This window comes from Gopherus flavomarginatus, chromosome 7, assembly GCF_025201925.1.
Source record: "Gopherus flavomarginatus isolate rGopFla2 chromosome 7, rGopFla2.mat.asm, whole genome shotgun sequence".
Classification (NCBI taxonomy): Eukaryota; Metazoa; Chordata; order Testudines; family Testudinidae; genus Gopherus; species Gopherus flavomarginatus.
In genome coordinates this window covers 87,090,826-87,109,275 of record NC_066623.1, presented here as the reverse complement: position 1 = coordinate 87,109,275, position 18,450 = coordinate 87,090,826, and the positions used below count along the sequence as shown (strand labels likewise).

General features: G+C 45.2%; 2 protein-coding genes across 2 annotated transcripts in view; one reads left to right on the top strand and one right to left on the bottom strand.

Annotated features, from left to right (window-relative positions):
- Positions 1–18,347, bottom strand: part of DDAH1 (dimethylarginine dimethylaminohydrolase 1) — a 146,691-nt gene extending 128,344 nt beyond the window's left edge. The window contains exon 1 of the mRNA XM_050962197.1: positions 17,981–18,347. The gene's annotated coding sequence lies outside the window, so the exon portion shown is untranslated. The remainder of the gene's footprint in view (positions 1–17,980) is intronic.
- The window catches only part of LOC127055317 (uncharacterized), a 210,018-nt gene continuing 205,508 nt past the window's right edge, over positions 13,941–18,450 (top strand). The window contains exon 1 of the mRNA XM_050962194.1: positions 13,941–15,269. Coding sequence (XP_050818151.1) covers positions 14,046–15,269 — 1,224 coding nt within the window. The 5' untranslated portion in view covers positions 13,941–14,045. The remainder of the gene's footprint in view (positions 15,270–18,450) is intronic.

The following is an 18,450-nucleotide window of genomic DNA, read 5'->3' as shown; positions in this document are numbered from 1 at the left end:
TTCTGTTCTGGGAAGAAAGTACCTGCTTGCAGCTTTCTGAACAGGCCAGTGTTCTGAAAGATGCAAGCATCAGGCATCTTTCCAGACCAGCCTGCGTTAATGTTTGTGAAATGCCCATGGTGATTCACAAATGCCTGGAGAACCACTGAATTGGAATATGCGTGCCATCTATCATCTCTCCACAGTTAGGGAAGCCCATTTGTGCAAAGCCGTCTACAAAGTCATGCATATTGCCCAGAGTCACGGTCTTTCAGAGCAGGATGTGATTAATGGCCCTGCAGACTTCTGTCATCACAAGTCCAACAGTACACATTCCTACTCCGAATTGGTTAAAAACCGATTGGTGGAAGTCTGGAATAGCCAGCTTCCGCAGTGCAATCACCACACGCTTCTCTAAAGGATGGGCAGCTCTCAATCTTGTGTCCTTGCGCCGCAGGGCGGGGGCTAGCTCATCAAACAGTCCCATGAATGTGGCTCTTCTCATCTGAAAGTTCTGCAGCCACTGCTCATCATCCCAGACATGCATCATGATGTGATCCCACCGCTCAGTGCTTTTTTCCTGAGCCCAAAAGCGGCATTCCACTGTGGTCAACACCTCTGTGAATGCCACAAGCAATCTCGTGTCGTAGCTACTATGCATGGTGAGATCAATGTCACACCCCTCTTGTCTTTGTAGTTTAAGGAATAACTCCACTCCCACTTGTGATGTGTTGATCAGAGCAAGCAGCATACTGGTCAACAGTTCGGGATCCATTCCTGCAGCTCAAAGAGGCAGGGCACGCAGTGCACAAATGGTTGAAAGATGGCGCCAAATGCAGACGGAAGCACAGGGATTGCTGGGATGCGACTAAGGATGCCCCGCAACCCCCTCCACCTTCCCACAACTCTTAGTGGCAGAAGAGAAAGAGGTGCTCTGTGGGACAGCTGTCCAAAGTGCATCACTCGGAATACCACTGCAAGTGCTGCAAGTGTGAACATGCTATTGTGCAGGCAGCTGACAGTGTGAACACACAACAGCGGTTTTCCTTCAACACTCTGAGTGGCACTGTAATTCCCGGCGCTGTAGTGTAGACATGCCATAAAGAGATACAGGTTTAATTCCCTGCTCCACCACAGTCTTCCTAGGGGCAAGTCACTGACTCTTCAATGTGCCTCATTTTCCTACCTGTAAAATGGGAATAATAGTATTTCCCCAGCCCACAAAGATGTTGTGAGGAAACATACACTAAATATTGCTAGGTGTTCAGATACTGTGGTGATGGGGCCATATAAGTACCTAAAATAGATAGATACTTTAGGGAATAAGTTAATTGTGGTGGTCAGGAACCAATCCATCAGATTCTAAAGTTCCCAATTGGCTAGAAATGTGCTGTTTGTGGGAGAAGGATTCACATGCCTCCTAAGCACCCATATTGGTGGAATGCCAGACTAGAGAGAACAATGGTGTGATCTGACATAGCACATCCTATATTGAGGCAGAGTAATTTAGCAGCAAGTGGATAGCAATTTAGACTCTCAATTTGTACTGAGAGCACAGTTTATGTGTCAAATCCTCTCCCTCATGATCTAGGTGAAAACTGCTTCTGAAAGTATTTTTCTTTCTAAAACCAAACATAAAAATGAAAACAGAAGAAACTTAGCACAAAAGAACTGTTTAAATAGCAGAGTTATTGAGATACTATGGAGTAAAAAAGTCAAAGATCAGGCTGACATACCTGTAGGCACCTGAGGGGCTGCCAAACTGCAGATGTTTAATATATACACTCAGTGAAACCAACATCCAATTTGATCCTGCTCCCACTGAAGTGAATAGCAAAACTCCTATTAGATTTCAATGGTTCAGGCTCAGGCCCCTTCTGACAAGGAGGTAGATTAAAGACTTTTAAATGTTATATTTGTTTATTTGTGCCACAATCAGTGTTGCTAACACTTCATTTTTTGTACATTTAGAAGATATTTAGTTATCTCAATTATTTAACAATGTGTAAAATTATAAACAAGTTCAATTACAATATGTTCCTCTTGCTTGCGTAAACCTCTCTTCTTAGCCATATACATAATGAAAACCCTATTGAGTCAGTAATAAAATCCAGAAATCTTTCAAGTCTCAGAACAGAATGTTCAAATTTTGTAGCTCACTTCCTTTTTTAACCAGACAGCAGGGCTGCCAAGAGAATTTCTGGGCCTTCAGCCCCTTTTCATATTCTTTTAGAATATATATATAAAATATAGCACTCTATCAGAGCTGCCAGGGAGCAGACACTGATTATTTTTAATCTAATTATGTATAAGACAATTTAAAAAAATAGAATACTCCTTGATTTTCATTCAAATGAGACAAATGCCTCAGACTCGGGCAGGAAAAACGATCATCTGCAGTTTTGTCAATAAATAAACGTTCACATGTCATCCCAGTGAAGGAATAATGCACTACCAAACATTTCAGGACATGGCTTCCAAGCACACAGCCCTAACACACATGTTGTCGAGCATGCAAAATGGGTATTCACACATGCCAGTACCTGATTTGCATGTGTAATAGCAGTAAGTGTGTGTGCAAGTTAGGTGAATGTTTTGGCATATATTGTTTTTTGAAGACCATTTTCTTAGGACTCATCCTGTGAGAACTTTAGTGCCCTCACCTCTCATTGAAGCCAATGAGTGATGAGGTGGTTAGCAAGTCACAGCATGGAGATTTTGATAGTAAATATACGAGTATTAATTGTATATTACACATGACACTTGAGATTCCTGTATGATGGATTAATAGTCCTGGCACTATCTGCAGAAAATGAAAATTCCACAACTGCTCTTTTATTTCTCTTTGGTAGCACTGTCTGCTTTTGTATTTATACTGTAAATAGCCCGTTAAAAAGGAGCACAATAGATTTTGCATATGTTAGTACAATAATTACAGTACAGGAGCCGGTAACAGCCATGTGAAGGGAATGACAAACATTCAAAGAGGTTCATGTGGCATAAAGATACAAAACTAAGCTCAAGTCAGAGAGTTTTCCCACACTCCAGTTAAGTGCATTACCAACAGGCCACTGATGTACTTTATGTGATCACATGAAAACATCATTATATATGGCATAATATAACGTATCCCTAAGGCATTTATCATAAGATATCTCTAACAGAGGTATTTAAACTGGTGTGTGTGTTCCACAAGGACCAATGAACATACAGTTTTTAAGGGGGCTGTGAGATAACCTGGCAAGGAAATATAGCTATCAACATGGGAGGGGGGAGTTAACTCCATCCCTCTTAGAAATTTTACAGGAAAAACCAGGTAATCCTAAACCTAACCCACACCCTAAAATGGAAGGAACTCATGGATTTTTTCCAAGCTCTTTGCACTGCTCCTATGCTTAAATCTTTCCCCATCAGTACAGTGATATAATGAGGCAGAATAGGGCACAGATAGCAATTACTGAAGGGTCCCTGGAATTTGAGAGAGCCCCAAAAGAAATATTTAGGAAGAAGAATCCTAGAGAGATAAAGTGAATGAAAACCAGCCAAACAAAAACCAGACAAATTGTAGGGACGGGAGGCCGGTTGGGGACAAAAACCACAAAAGGACAGATAAGCAAGCAGGCAAAAAGATGACGGGACATGGATAAGAGGAATTCAAACAGAAACAATGGGTTGTGGGGGCGAAGAGAAGAGAAGGAAGGGGGAGGGGGAGAGAGAGAGAGAGAGAGAGAGAGAGAGAGAGCAGGTAAGAACGGATTAAATGGAGGAGGAATGGAGAGCAAGAATGGTAAGAATGGTGGGATTAAGAGATATGAAAAGATGTGTGACGCTCCTCCCTGTGCCTGCTGGGGGGTGCCTACTACCTTGCTTGGCTGAGGACTAATCCCGCGCAGGTTTCCCACAGGCAGCTCCAGGTCGGCAGCAATTCGGCGGCGGGTGCTTCAGTCACTCCGGGTCTTCGGCGGCAATTCGATGGTGGCTAATTTGGCATGGCGGGTTCTTCAGTCTTTGGCGGCAAGACTTGGGTTTTTCTTTTTTTTCCCTTTTTATTCTTCGCTGCTTCGCAGTGGATGGCACCTTTTTCTATATGTTCGCTCCCTGTGCTCTTAGAACCTGGCAGTGCCACTGCGCTTAATAGGGGTAGCTCCCTAGGAGCACAATATACTGCACATGCATTCAGTGTTAACAGAGGAACAGCCATACTGGGTCAGACCAATGGTCCATCTAGCCCAGTATCCTGTCTTCTGACAGTGGCCAATGCCAGGTGCTTCAGAGGGAACAAACAGAACAGGTATCACCAAGTTATCCATCCCCTGTTGCCCATTCCCAGCTTCTGGCAAACTGAGGCTAGGAACACTTCAGAGCATGGTTTTACATCCCTGCCCATTCTGGCTAATAGCCATTGATGGATCTGTCACTTCCTTATTCACTTTCTCAACACCAGTTGTGATTTTTTAGACCTCTGTCATATCTCCCCTTAGTAGTCTCTTTTCCAAGCTGAAAAGTCTAAGTCTGATTAATCTCTCCACATATGGAAGCTGTTCCATACCCCTAATCATTTTTGTGTAGAGCTATTATTATTCGGCAGTAATTCAGAACCAGAACATTCAAAATGCAAATGGCATCATCTTGAGAGTTTTACAAGTAAAATCCCTGTCATAAAGAGGACAGGGAATTAAGGAAGAGCAGACTCCAACAGGCAAATTCTTAGCCAGCCCATCTTCTGAGTCCTAGAAATACTGTTGACCTGGGCTAATAAATTTCCCTAAGACATAGACATTCTCTTGGCCCTGATCCCAAGTTCACATAAGAAACCATTTCATAGGCTAAGTTCTTATTTATGGTTACTCAGCTCCCATAGTATTTTATCTGAGCTGGCATTTTTAAAACCTCTACCACCACACACGCTACTGGATGAACTGTCTCTTTCTTTGCTTTATAGATTTGCAACTAATCTAGTAAAATCCCATAAATATTGGGATGCTTCAGTGCCCTACAGTCAGACAAGAGCTGGCTGAGGAGAAAGCTCATTAGCATCGAAATGATGGTGACATGCAGACTGAGGCTGACAGTACATTCATTTGTTAAGTCTCTTGTCATTATGCCAACTGTCCCTGAGGAATGGACTATGTACCAACTGTGCCGCCTTCAAAGTGTGTGATATTCAGGCAAGAGAAAATCTCTTGCCATAAAATCAACAGAGAATCAATAGTCCCTGCCAGGTCACTACACCAGTGTTTCAACCTCTGGAGTCCATGTGCCAGTTTCTCTGATTCACTGCAGACTCTACAGGCCTCTCTAGCAGCACAATTGAGTCATAAAGGCAGAGGAATGGCACACGGGGGAATATCCACAGGATCAGAGGTGCCCCAGGGAAATTCTCTTTCTGGAATCAAGGAATTTCAGTGTGGGCCTGATGACTGCTGTTTGTAAATGTTCATATGGCTGAATTTTTTGTTTGACTCACTATTCACAAACAACAAATACTAAAAGGGTCTGAATGGCATGAATTGAAACTTGGTTTCTAATTTAGTTTTGCAACCAAGTTTTTCTATTATTCTGCCAGTTCTACTCCTAAACAGCATACCTCTAGTAGTGAGCTCAGGTAGGTGGCCTGTAACACCAGTGTACCTTGCCTCAGTGTGGAGACATGGTTTCTGCCTCAGTTTCCCTCTGCTAGTACCATGCTTTCACAATGCAATGCTCTGCATTCTTCAGTTTTTCTGGTGCTCTGAGGTGGCTTGTAGTTGTGTAATCCCAGGTTATGCCCTTTAACCAAACCTCTAGACAACCTTTCACTTCCCAGGGATAACAATCCATCAACCCTACCTTGCCTCAGTAATCCTTTAACAGCCCTTCTCTGGACTCAGCAGTATTTCATCATCTCTTCCCCAGGACATAGCTTCCTTCAGCCTTTCCTAGCTGAATAGCCCTTTCTCCCTCTCAAGCAAGAGATTTCTGTACCACTTCTCTAGCTGACACTATAGGGCTGCAGGGAAATCCAGTCCTTCTCATCATTCCAGACGCCACCTCCAAGAATATCATAAATGAAGCAGTTGTCTGCTTCGACCTCTATGTTTGTTTCATTGATCCCCAGGGCTACTGATCACAATGGCTGCCTTGCCTTTTAGGCCTTCACTCTGGCCCCTTCCTAGGCAGTCTCCCACCACTCCTTCCTAGACCTTCCCCAGGCCTCTTAAGGCTCAGCTCCTTACAGTCTCTGTTCACAGGCCTCTTTAACCCCCACACCTTGACCTGGAGTGCTCCCAGACCAAGCCACAAACTTGTCTCATATGGTGGCATCAACTTTGAAAGGGGCTTGTTACAAAGCCTATAGCAAAAGCTTGTTACCATGCCCATAGCAAAAGCTAACTGTATTAGTCAAGGGCGGGGGTAGCATCCAAGAACAGTGACAAACCCTTGGAGCCAGATTCTGCACTGTGTTTTTCAGGAGGTGCTCCACAAAAGGTGTAGTCTAGGGTTTGAAGTTAAGGGTGGCTTTATGACATGTTTGCACCTCCCTAATTCTGGGCTGATCCAGGAACTCATGACAGGCTGGCACAGCTGCCTATGTACTGCTCTAAAGCTCAGAATAGCTGCAGTGCAAAGCACTCCTGCCACTCCTTTTCCTGTCCTCAATTTGCCCATGGCATGCCCTGTGCTGAGGGCTGTGCAGAAGGGCAGCATAGGGCTACCTATAGCAGGCTTCCAACTGCCCTGAACTGGGGTACTCCCAGGAAACTGCTCTGATTCCTTTATGCCGCTCCAATTGGACACACTCACTCACCTGTAGTCCTAGCAAGTAAGAAAAGAAAACAATCTGCCTGAGACTCCTGGCTTTCCTCCTGTGCTGTGCTGACAGTTAAATGAAAAAGATCACAGTCCAGAATAACTGGCTATATTTGACCACATACACCTTACCAATATCCAGGCTCTAACAGACTCTTATTTCCAGCATTCACTTTCCATCATCAGGAGCCTCTTCAGCTAGGTCAGGCAGGCAGCTCAGCCTCAATGACTGCTTTTAAGCATTACCTTAATGAGCCTGGGTAACTAAGCTTAACAAAACCCTTGCTCTGATTAATTAGATCAGCAAGGAGGCCCAGTGATTGTCCCTCAGCCCAGGGAAACTGCAGAGAAGAAGTGGGTAGGACAGGGCGAGGGACAGAGGAAGGAATGGCATCCCACTCACCCATTCTTCAAGAGCTCTCTAGAAAATCCACACACAGATTCTAAATCACACTTACATGGATGTAAATCAGAAGCAATTCCATTGATTTCAACTGAGTAACTCAGAATAATGCCTGTATAATTGAAATGAGAATCTGGCCCCAGTTAAGATCTTGATCAAGGCTCAGAACTAATCCTTACAAATCCCCTTGGATGGTCCTGGCTCGCTGACCAACATTGCCTGTTGCCTATACATATCCCCAGTACTGTTTACACAGATGACAGAGGTTTGCCCTGAATGCTTTTGACATGAGAGTGTTCTCCTGTCAAATGCTGAGAGACCTACCCACTCAGTCACATCCACATTTGGTCCTGCATAGACATTAATTCTAGTGCTCTTTTTCTCAATTGGCAAGAGCTTTAACTATGTTGGCTCTCAGTTTTTCAGAAAATGCTGACAATATTTTAACTACCCAACTTTGGAGATGAGGCTCACGGCATTTAGCCTGTAGTAAGGGGCAGTGTGGAGGACCAGAGGTGATGGTTGATATTCCCCATCCTTTCCTTCCAGCTTCAGTGCGCCAGCTCTTCAGGACAAGCAGCTCAGTAGCAACTCTGTGCTCTCTCAAGCACAGGGGCTGTTATTCTCAATGTCCTTGACACAGGCCATGCAAGGTAGGGGAGAATTCTTCCTTCCTTCCCTAACCTCGCTAGCCACAATCTAGCTCTTTATTTTGTAAATATTTCAGGCCTCAAATGTAGGATTTGGGTTTCTAAAGGAAGCTTTTACACCAGCTAATATTAATAGAAACACTTCCATGATTTTTTTAAATGTCAGTGGAACACTTTTATTTTTTTAAACATTCCTCTGGTGCTCGCAAGCCAAACACTGCGGCCTTGTGCTAGTGCATAGAATTGACTATGAACAGATCAGTCTAGCTTCCCTATCAAGCTGAGTGAAGTCACAGCATAAATAAGTAAAAGTATGTTTGTACATTAAACATTCCCCATTTTCAGCGTGAATAATCTAAAAGTGTTATTAGTAACACAAACAAGAGGCATTTTAATCTAGGATTTATATCTTGACAATGTACTTGTAAAAATCTGATAGGTACATCCTGAAAATGCAAACTCCTCCTGCTCTGAAGCTACTCAGAAACAAACCTAAGGTTATGTCTGGTTAGTTTTCCAAATAAAGAGTTACAAGTGACAGAATCGGAGACATAGCTGAAACTCTCCTACCAAACCTTGCAGTGCAAAATTCAGCAAATCTCTGCTAATCTGGAAAATCTGCCTCTCACTTTAGAGTAAAATCTGGAAAATCTGTCTCAGAGCTTAACCTGGAAAATCTTCCTCTCACCTCTCTCTGTGGGCCCCTGAAATGCTATGGATTCTTTTGATTTTGCTGTCAATCCTTTTTATAGCTTCCTTCCCCAGCACTGGATTTTTCATCCATTGAGAAAGGATAATTAAATAGAGACCCATTCTCCTCTACGTATGAAAAACTTGCACATGGAAGCCAAATACAACAGTTAATTATGTTATAATCATTGTGATTCTTCAAGATGTTGTTGTTCCACTCCAAGTGTGTATGCACCTCACGTGTATGAGACTGTACTGTTTTGAATAGCAGTCTCCATCGGGGCCACATCTGCATTGTGAGGACGGTGGTGAGTCGACCGCTGCCGCTCCTCCGTCGACTCCGCTTCCGCCTCTCGCCTCGATGGAGTTCCGGAGTTGACGGCAGAGCGATCGGGGATCAATTTTATCGTGTCTATACTAGACACGATAAATCGATCCCCAATAGAGCGATCAATACCCACCGATCCAGCGGGTAGTATAGACATACCCTTTGTCTCAGACCAGAACACTTGAACAAGATTCCCCCTTTGTGAGGTCTCATCTTGTTCAGTCATTTCCAAAACACAGACTCTTTTAGCCCTAAGCCCTGCTATTCATTCAGGAGTCTGACAGACCTCCTTGGGATCTGTGTTGGTTCAGGCCAGTTTCCTCTCCTGGGCTGAGGAATCACACAGCTCTCCTTGGAGTCTGTGTTCATTCAGGTTCGCTGCAGCCTTACACCAGCTCCTCTCCAGCTGGCCTCCTTTGTAACTCAGTACTTTCCTCCCTGGGGTGAGAGAGGTCAGCAGTTCTTCCCCTGCTGTTGTCTTCCCTGTTATGAGTAGGGGTCTACTTAAATCATGGAGAAATCACACATTTTACATGGGCTGGTCATGGCATAAATAGCAAATTTCACAGCTGTGTTACACATCCATGAAATTTGCTAAATGCCATGATCAGTTCATGAAAAATATGTGATTTCTCCGCAACTTTTTTCAAACCGAGGGCCCTGATCCAAAAGGAGGTTGCAAGTCCATTGTAGGGGTCGTGGTATTGCCACCCTTACTTCTGCACTGGTGGTAGCGGTGGTGCTGCCTGAACCTGGGAGGTGGGAGAGCAGCGGTTGCTGGCTAGGCGCCCAGCTCTGAAGGCAACACCGCTGCCAGCAGCAGCAGAGAAATAAGGGTGGCAGTACCATGATATAGGCCACACAGCTTGAATAGGATCCACACAGACATGTTTAAAGAACTGTGAGTTTGAACGTGTTTAGTTTCTGGTGAATTCTCCATCTGGGAGAAAGACTGTGGCTTCCCCATCCAGGGAGAAGCCAGAAACCCACCCTTTTAACCCATGTCTCAGGAAATCAACAAAAAGCAAAGGGGCATCCACATGGATGGCTCTTGCTTCCAATTTGTTGTCATGCCCCACAGGGACCATGCTTCCATGATGTAGTCCTACTGTCTGTGTGAGGTGTGAGCTATACATTTTAGAAGGGAAAGCTGCACAATTTAATACAGCCTGCAATTGTCTTAGTTTCCTTGTTTTTTAATGTGGGGTTAGAAGGAGGAAATTAGCTCCCTTTTCAGTTCCATAGAACTGGAAGCCCATGATGCCCTGGAGAGGAGTCAGTGGAAAGCTGTCATATCAAGACATTGTTACCCTTGGCTATTCTAGCCATGTATCTAAAAGCCAAACTCCCCCTGCAGATGTGGAGGGCAGCATGGGGCACATAGATACCCAATATATCAGAAAATACAGGCACAGTCTACAGGAGAGCTGACAGGCTTGAGCCCAGCTAAGAGAAACAATAAGTTGATAGTAAGGGAACGGAAAGCACAGACAGGAAACCCTGCACACAGGAATTCTGCATTAACTGCGCAAATCCAGGGAGTAAAATCTGAACCCACTTAAATTTTGCATGTTGAGGCCTTCCTGCTACTCCACTGCTGTGCCTGTCCGTTGCTATGCTTAATTTGCCTCACTGGATTGGCACCTCCTATGAGTCACTGAGATGAGACATTGACCCTGGAAGAGCTGATTTTGTGCAGCAGGAACCAGCGGCCTGGCAGGAGCAGCAGAAGAGGCCCCATCTACGTAAGTCAACATGAAAAAAGGAAAGGCTGGGGGAGAAAGAACTGAAACAGGGCAAAGGAAACCAACGAAGAGGGAACACATAGGAGGGGATGGGTAAAGGAAAATGAGAATGGGAAAGAGGAAATTAAAAACAGTACAAAAAGATTTGGGTTCAGGTTTTAATCAGAACCTTCCCAAAAGTTCACATAATTACAACCGTTTGATGTTCTCCTTTCCTATTCTGGGTATGTACTTTCAATGGAACCAGCAACACCTAGGGGAATATCTGTTCATAGCCCCCAAATCCCTGAAAATAGTCTTGAAAGACTGAAATCTTTAGGGAGACACACCCCTCCATTAGTTTCCTTTTTGGTTCTGTGGTTCCTGTGACGTGTCTTTCCATATTATTTATGAAAATATGCTTATGATATGAATATGACATAACTGAGATATACTTTATGCCAGTGTAGAAGGGCTCAGCCGAGGCTCGTCCCTCAATGGGGCTGTGGGGTATCCCATCACCTCGCACTAGTTTGCTCTGGACACAAACCCTGGGTCAGGGCTGGCCAGTAAACAAACAGTCAGGAGCTTGGGGCCCTTAGACATGGGCTGAGCCAATAGTCGAATATGAGCCCTGGCCCTCGGTCAGGGCGGGGCAGCAAACACACAGTCTGGAGCTCAGGGTTCTGAGTTCCTAGTGCGAGGGGGAGATTGCCATCTGTGAGTTGGGCGGCAGGGGGGATGCAGGCTGAGGACCTAGCAGCGGCACTAGACTTGCTGCTGCATCAGTGGGACTCCTGACCACAACACACTGACATTGGTTCTGGCCCTGCTGCAGCCAGGCCAGGCTCAGCTGCCCCCGGGCTACTTCCAGACTCCCCCTCGTAAGGTACCTGGTTTGGCTGGCATCCTTGCCGGTTTCCAGCACCATCGGTTCCTCCTGGTAACTAGCGAAGGGTAGGCTTGGCTGCTCCTCAGAGGTAGCTGGCGAGGGGTAGGCGCGGCTGCTCCTCGGGGTAGCTGGCGAGGGATAGGCTCAGCTGGCCCGGCCAGTCCTCATGTTAGCAATGGCCTGCCGGCGTTCCCCAACCCGGAGCTAGGCCATAGGCATCTGACTTCTCCAGCGGCTGGCTTTCAACTGAGTTTTGCAGCGGGGCTTTTCTACTTTCTGTCCTGCGCCATGATCTCTGGGGGGCGGGTGCAGGACCCACTGACTTCGCCCACGTTGGTGCTAGGGTAGGCTCATCCCTCAGTGGGGCTGTAGGGTATCCCACCACCTCCCTACAGCCAGATGGCTCATGTGAGATATCATTGGAAAGATTATGATTTACTGAATGTGATTATCCAATTTGTATGGCTGTATCATTTCTGTATCTGAAGTTACGAATATTGACTATGTATCTGTATTTCAACTATGTGACTTTGTTTGACACCCACTGCCAACTCTTCAGGTACAATAATGGAAATGTCAGATAGGGCAGATGGCCCATCAGCAAAGACAATGAACTGTGAAAAACTTGGCCTTCCTGTGGATGCTCCATACTGGCCCTGACTCATGGACACTGTAATCCTACATAGTCAGGTGGTCTATTACCTGAGACTTCTTGTAACTTTCCACTGTAACGGCAGGGGGGTCAAACTAGGGAAACAAAGGATTCCTGCCTTATGCAAATCCTATTTAAGGATAGGGAGTGAGGTAATCAAGGTCATTAGTTCTCCCCTGCTACCCCACACAAGATGACTGCTGGAAACAACTAAGACTGAACTGGGGGAAAGAACTGGCCCCAGGCTGGTGACCTGTGAAGAAGGTTATTAGAACTATATTTAGGGTGAGAACTTACATGTAACCAGTTTCTTTTCTGTATTAAGCTTTGTTTGCGTGCTCTGTTTTATTTTCTTAGTAATTTGTCTTGTTCTGTCTGCTACCTCCTTAACCACTTAAAATATACAAGTTATAGTTAATAAATTTATTTCTGGTTTACAATATAACCCAGTTTATGTGATTTCTAACTGGGATGGGGGGAATAGTTGTGCATATCCTCCTCCACGTTTAGGGAAGAGGCGAATTTCATATTATTTTGGGTTTGTACTCCAAGGGTGCGTGGATATCTGGGTGCTGTGGAAAGTTCCTTAAGATGAGTCTTCCCTGAGCTGATCTGCACCTGGGTGTGGCCCTGCCTGTGTGTGTGTTAGAGGAGGTTTTAAGACCCCGGCTCAGAAAGACAGGTTAAAGGGGGCCCAGGCTGGCAGAAGAGGTAGACTCAGTGGTATCTCAGGACATCAGGTGGCTTCCCAAGGGGTCCAATCCATCACAGTTCCATTGGAACCCTTTTCCCTGAAGAAATGAAATTTCAGAATCTAGGCTCCTAAAGCACAGGTGCTAGGGAAATGCAAAGAGAGGTGGCCTGTGAAATTAATGTTATATATACCCAGTAAATATATATATAACCATGAGTATAACCAGTTGTCCCAAATGCTTGCTTTGTACTAAGGAGGGTATAGAATCATATAAGTGTAGGACTGGATGGGATGGCTATAGCTCATCTAGTCCTGATCCCCTGCACTCAGGACAGGACTAAGTAATAATATTCTGACAGGTATTTGTCTTACCCGTTCTTAAAAACCTTCCAGTGATGGAGATTCCACAACCTCCCTAGGCAATTTGTTCCGATGCTTAACTACCCTGACAGTTAGGAAGTTTTTCCTAATATCCAACCTAAACCTCCCTTTCTGCAATTTAAGCCCATTACCTCCTGTCCTATTCTCAGAGGCGAAGAAGAATAATTTTTCATCCTCTTCCTTATAACAACATTTTATATACTTGAAAACTGTTATCATGCCCCCTCCCCTGGCCATTATTGGAGGTTTTTAGGAACAGGTTAGACAAATACCTGTCAGGGATGGTCTAGATAATATCTAGTACTGCCTCGGTGCAGGGGACTGGACAAGATGATCTACTGAAGTCCCTTCCAGTTCTGCATTTCTATGATTCTATTATTTATCCTGTATAAAATTGTGTCAGAGATTCAAGCAGTCACAGGTTCAAAAGGAATTACAGATTCTTCATATTAAAACATCTGAGGAGAATCATACACCTGCAAAATAAGAAAACCTGGAATACTGGATAGCTCAGAGAGTTGGAAACAGGATAAGAAACTTTTCACCTCCAGGTCACCAACTCAATTTTGCCAAGTCAGTAGGGGTAGAAATGGTTAATGGAACCACTTAATGGTTATTGGTGGTTCATGTGAATTAGTTGGTGGTCTCAGGCGAATTATTAATGGGTAGGTATGCAAATAAGAATGCTTATAATCACAAATAGCACTAATTGGTGACCTCTCACTGAAGGACTGTCTGGATATATGGACTCTCTACTCAGACCCTATGCCACCAGCACTCCCAGCTATCTCCGTGACACCACTGATTTCCTGAGGAAACTACAATGCATTGGTCACCTCCCAGAAAACACCATCCTAGCCACCATGGATGTAGAGGCTCTCTACACAAACATCCCACACACAGATGGAATACAAGCTGTCAGGAACACTATCCCTGATGATGCCACAGCACAACTGGCTGCTGAGCTCTGTGCCTTTATACTTACACACAACTATTTCAAATTTGATGACAATATATATCTCCAGATCAGTGGCACTGCTATGGGCACCCGCATGGCCCCACAATATACCAATATCTTTATGGCCGACCTGGAACAACGCTTCCTCAGCTCTCGTCCACGCACGCCCCTTCTCTACCTACGCTACATTGATGGCATCTTCATCATCTGGACCCCTGGGAAGGAGACTCTGGAAAAATTCCACCACGATTTCAACAGCTTCCACCCCCCCATCAACCTCAGCCTGGACCAATCTACACGGGAGGTCCACTTTCTAGACACCACGGTGCAAATAAGTGATGGTCACATTAACACCACCCTATATCGAAAACCTACCGACCGCTATGCCTACCTTCATGCCTCCAGCTTCCATCCCGGACACATCACACGATCCATTGTCTACAGCCAAGCAATGAGGTACAACCGCATCTGCTCTAACCCCTCAGACAGAGACCAACACCTACAAAATCTCCACCAAACATTCTCAAAACTACAATACCCGCATGAGGAAATAAGGAAACAGATCAACAGAGCCAGACGTGTACCCAGAAGCCTCCTACTGCAAGACAAACCCAAGAAAGAAACCAACAGGACTCCACTGGCCATCACATACATCCCCCAGTTAAAATCCCTCCAACGCATCATCAAGGATCTACAACCCATCCTGGACAATGATCTCACACTTTCACAGGCCTTGGGTGGCAGGCCAGTCCTTGCCCACAGACAACCTGCCAACCTGAAACATATTCTCACCAGTAACTGCACACCGCACCATAATAACTCTAACTCAGGAACCAATCCATGCAACAAACCTCGATGCCAACTCTGTCCACATATCTACACCAGCGACACCATCACAGGACCTAACCAGATCAGCCACACCATCACCGGTTCATTCACCTGCACATCCACCAATGTAATATACGCCATCATATGCCAGCAATGCCCCTCTGCTATGTACATCGGCCAAACTGGACAGTCTCTACGGAAAAGGATAAATGGACACAAATCAGACATTAGGAATGGCAATATACAAAAACCTGTAGGAAAGCACTTCAACCTCCCTGGCCACACTATAGCAGACCTTAAGGTGGCCATCCTGCAGCAAAAAAACTTCAGGACCAGACTTCAAAGAGAAACTGCTGAGCTTCAGTTCATCTGCAAATTTGACACCATCAGCTCAGGATTGAACAAAGACTGTGAATGGCTTGCCAACTACAGAACCAGTTTCTCCTCTCTTGGTTTTCACACCTCAACTGCTAGAACAGGGCCTCATCCTCCCTGATTGAACTGACCTCATTATCTCTAGCTTGCTTGCTAGCATATATATACCTGCCCCTGGAAATTTCCACTACATGCATCTGAGGAAGTGGGTATTCACCCACGAAAGCTCATGCTCCAAGGTGTCTGTTGGTCTATAAGGTGCCACAGGATTCTTTGCTGCTTTTACAGATCCAGACTAACATGGCTACCCCTCTGATAATTGTCAATATTGGTAGACAGTCAACAAGTTGAATGGGAATAAAGAATTAATTACCCTTGCAACCCTGTTTTTAGGTCAAGTTTTCAGGCAATTGATGGGCAAGGGCAGAGAAGAGAAGGGAAGGGAAGGATTGCTTGCTACCACTCATGCTCAGGTAATATCTAATCTGTGAAGAGAAGGCCTGGAGCTGCCAACCCATCACCTTTCATGAGCCACAAAAACATCATAGAAAAACCCCCAACAAATCTATGTCACTTGAATGAAATTGCAGCAAGGGAGATTTAGATTCGAATGAAAAGAAAATGGTGAAAAGAGTAAAAGGATGAAACACCACATTAACCCTTTAGTGGCTGCATTCAGGTGCAGGCTCTGAGCCGTGGCAGAACGCATATACTATACTCATATAAATTACAACACTTCAAAGTATTTGGTGCTGCTAATCTAATCTATCAACATCACTAAAGCACACATCTGGGACAGCTGCTCATGTGCTTTTTTCCCCCAGCAATGTATCAGGCACATGCACTGGCACATAAGGAAATGTAAATCCTTAAGAAAGAGAGAGAATGATCTGTTCTTTTAGATTGCACACCTGCCTTATCTTCTCAGCTCTCCTAAACTCCTCCAGGCACTTCCAGATTACAAGATCAGCTGCGTTTTTCCTTTCCCTTATGGAACTCGGAGCAAAGTGACTTCACAGATGAAAACAAAAACAAATACATAAAGTTGTGATTCTGTTGTTCTAACCAAACCGCAGAAAAACATTAGCCCAGAACCAAGATCCCTCAAGGGCATTGGGAAAATTTGGCCCCAGATCCAAACTTTGCACTGGTCCCTATCTCTGTAATGGGTCAAAACAAAATCATCATCCAAATCCCTCATCCCACCCAAACTCTGAGGACTGTCAGATCCAAATGTGAACTTCATGGCTTGGGTCCATCTCTAAAACAATGTAAAACAAATGCAGCTGTTCCGTCCTATCCCTAACTTAATGTGTTTTACATGCCAGGATGAATTGATGATATTCATTCTTGAGGCACAATGGTCATCAGTAAACTCTCCCGTGGAGGAAACCCCCCCAAGCCCCTCCCCCAGGCTCAGAAGGGAAAGATTGAAAACATGCCCACAGATTCTCCAGTGACCTGTATTTTTGGTATGCAGGTCAAAGACCCCTGATTTCCTCTTTCTAAAAGGAGCTTGGTGGCTGCTGCTTAGGCTGCATCATCCCCATCATCGGGTGGATGACGAAGCTCACAAGACTTTCACCAAATATGGAACTGAGCTGGAAACATCCTAAGTTTGTGCTGAAGCTGGAAATAAGACTGGCAACAGACTCACTTCTCTCTCCCTCATTGCAGAGCCTCAGCAATGGGCTGAGCAGGGGCCAGTGCAGCCCATTCCCTTCCAGCATGGGGCTGCAGCACCTTCACAGCAGTGACAGCTCTGGGGGCAGCTGCTGCTGAGACTAGCTTCAGTGCAATGACAGCCACACAAATGCTTCTTTCTGTCTCCTTTTCATACTCTCTACATTCCCACACTGGCACCATATGAAACATAACTGAAACAGGGAGGCCATGAAAGAACCTTTAAAGCAGAAATGCTTCCAGTAAAATACTTCCATTGAGCTGGGTCTCTTCCACCAAGAGAAGTTGGTCCAATAAAAGATATTACCTCACTCACCTTGTCTCTCTTATAATTGTAAAGGCACTTTCAGAGGGGGTTGGGTGGGGGAGAATTATTTTATGCTTAAATTGGTCCCTTTTGCCACCATTTCGGGTCAACAGATGGTTTCCTCATGTTAATTTATTTATCCAGGGTGATGGTGGTGGGGTGTTGATGGGGAGGAGGGAAAATGGTCTCCAGAAGAATCAACAAAGATGGACTTTATCCATCAGCCCTGCTCTATTCCTTTGGGGAGGGGGGGGAAGGACAGGGGGGGAGGGGTGGCTGGAGCCAGTTAGAAAAGATACATGCTTGAGAAGTAAAACAAAACCACATATGTTTTGGAAACTCCACTGTAGGGTTCAGGCTGCAGCTCCAAGCCTCTGCTGAAGACAGTGGCCCTATTATATTGGCCCCTTTCTTGTGTCACCTTCACCTCCCTGGCAGCAGAGTCCCCCCCACACCACTCAATCTAAAGCCAAGTCTAGGAGCAGGCGCTCTCAAGACAACAACAAACTCCCTTTTCTGTGGCTCCAGCAAGGTCCAACAAAGCTGCCTATTATTCCCGCTGTATTTTAAAAAAAAAACCCAAACACACACACACACACACATCCCCCAGCCCCCTAAACAGATTTAGCACCGGGAGCAACACTTACCCTGAAACATGTGCACAGTCCCCCAACCAGTCACCATGAAATGATCCTCTCTGTAACCCTTTCACTGGTGGAAAGGAGCAGGCGACAAGACGTCTGAGCTTCTCTCCTCCTAGCAGCGGGGCCGGTGCTGCTTTCCCTCCCTAACCACCTATCCTTTAGGAGCAGCACACAGAGACACATACTGTTTGGAAATGCTAGGCAGACAGGTTAATCAGCTCCCCCTTCCTCTGCCCATCTCCTCCCTCGCTACTTCTTCCCCACCACCTCTGGTTTCCAAGGGCATTGGAGGTTTTTGTCAAGTTTCTCCTCCGCTGTGGGTCTGCTCTTCCACCTTCAGTCATTGAAGGCAACAAAAAACAAACTTGTGTTAGTAACCGTAATCTGTTTGCAAAGAAAAAAAATCCTTGGAATGGGGATTTATTGTAACGCTGTTGGGTAGCAGACTAAACTACTTTCTTTTTTCAATAAAC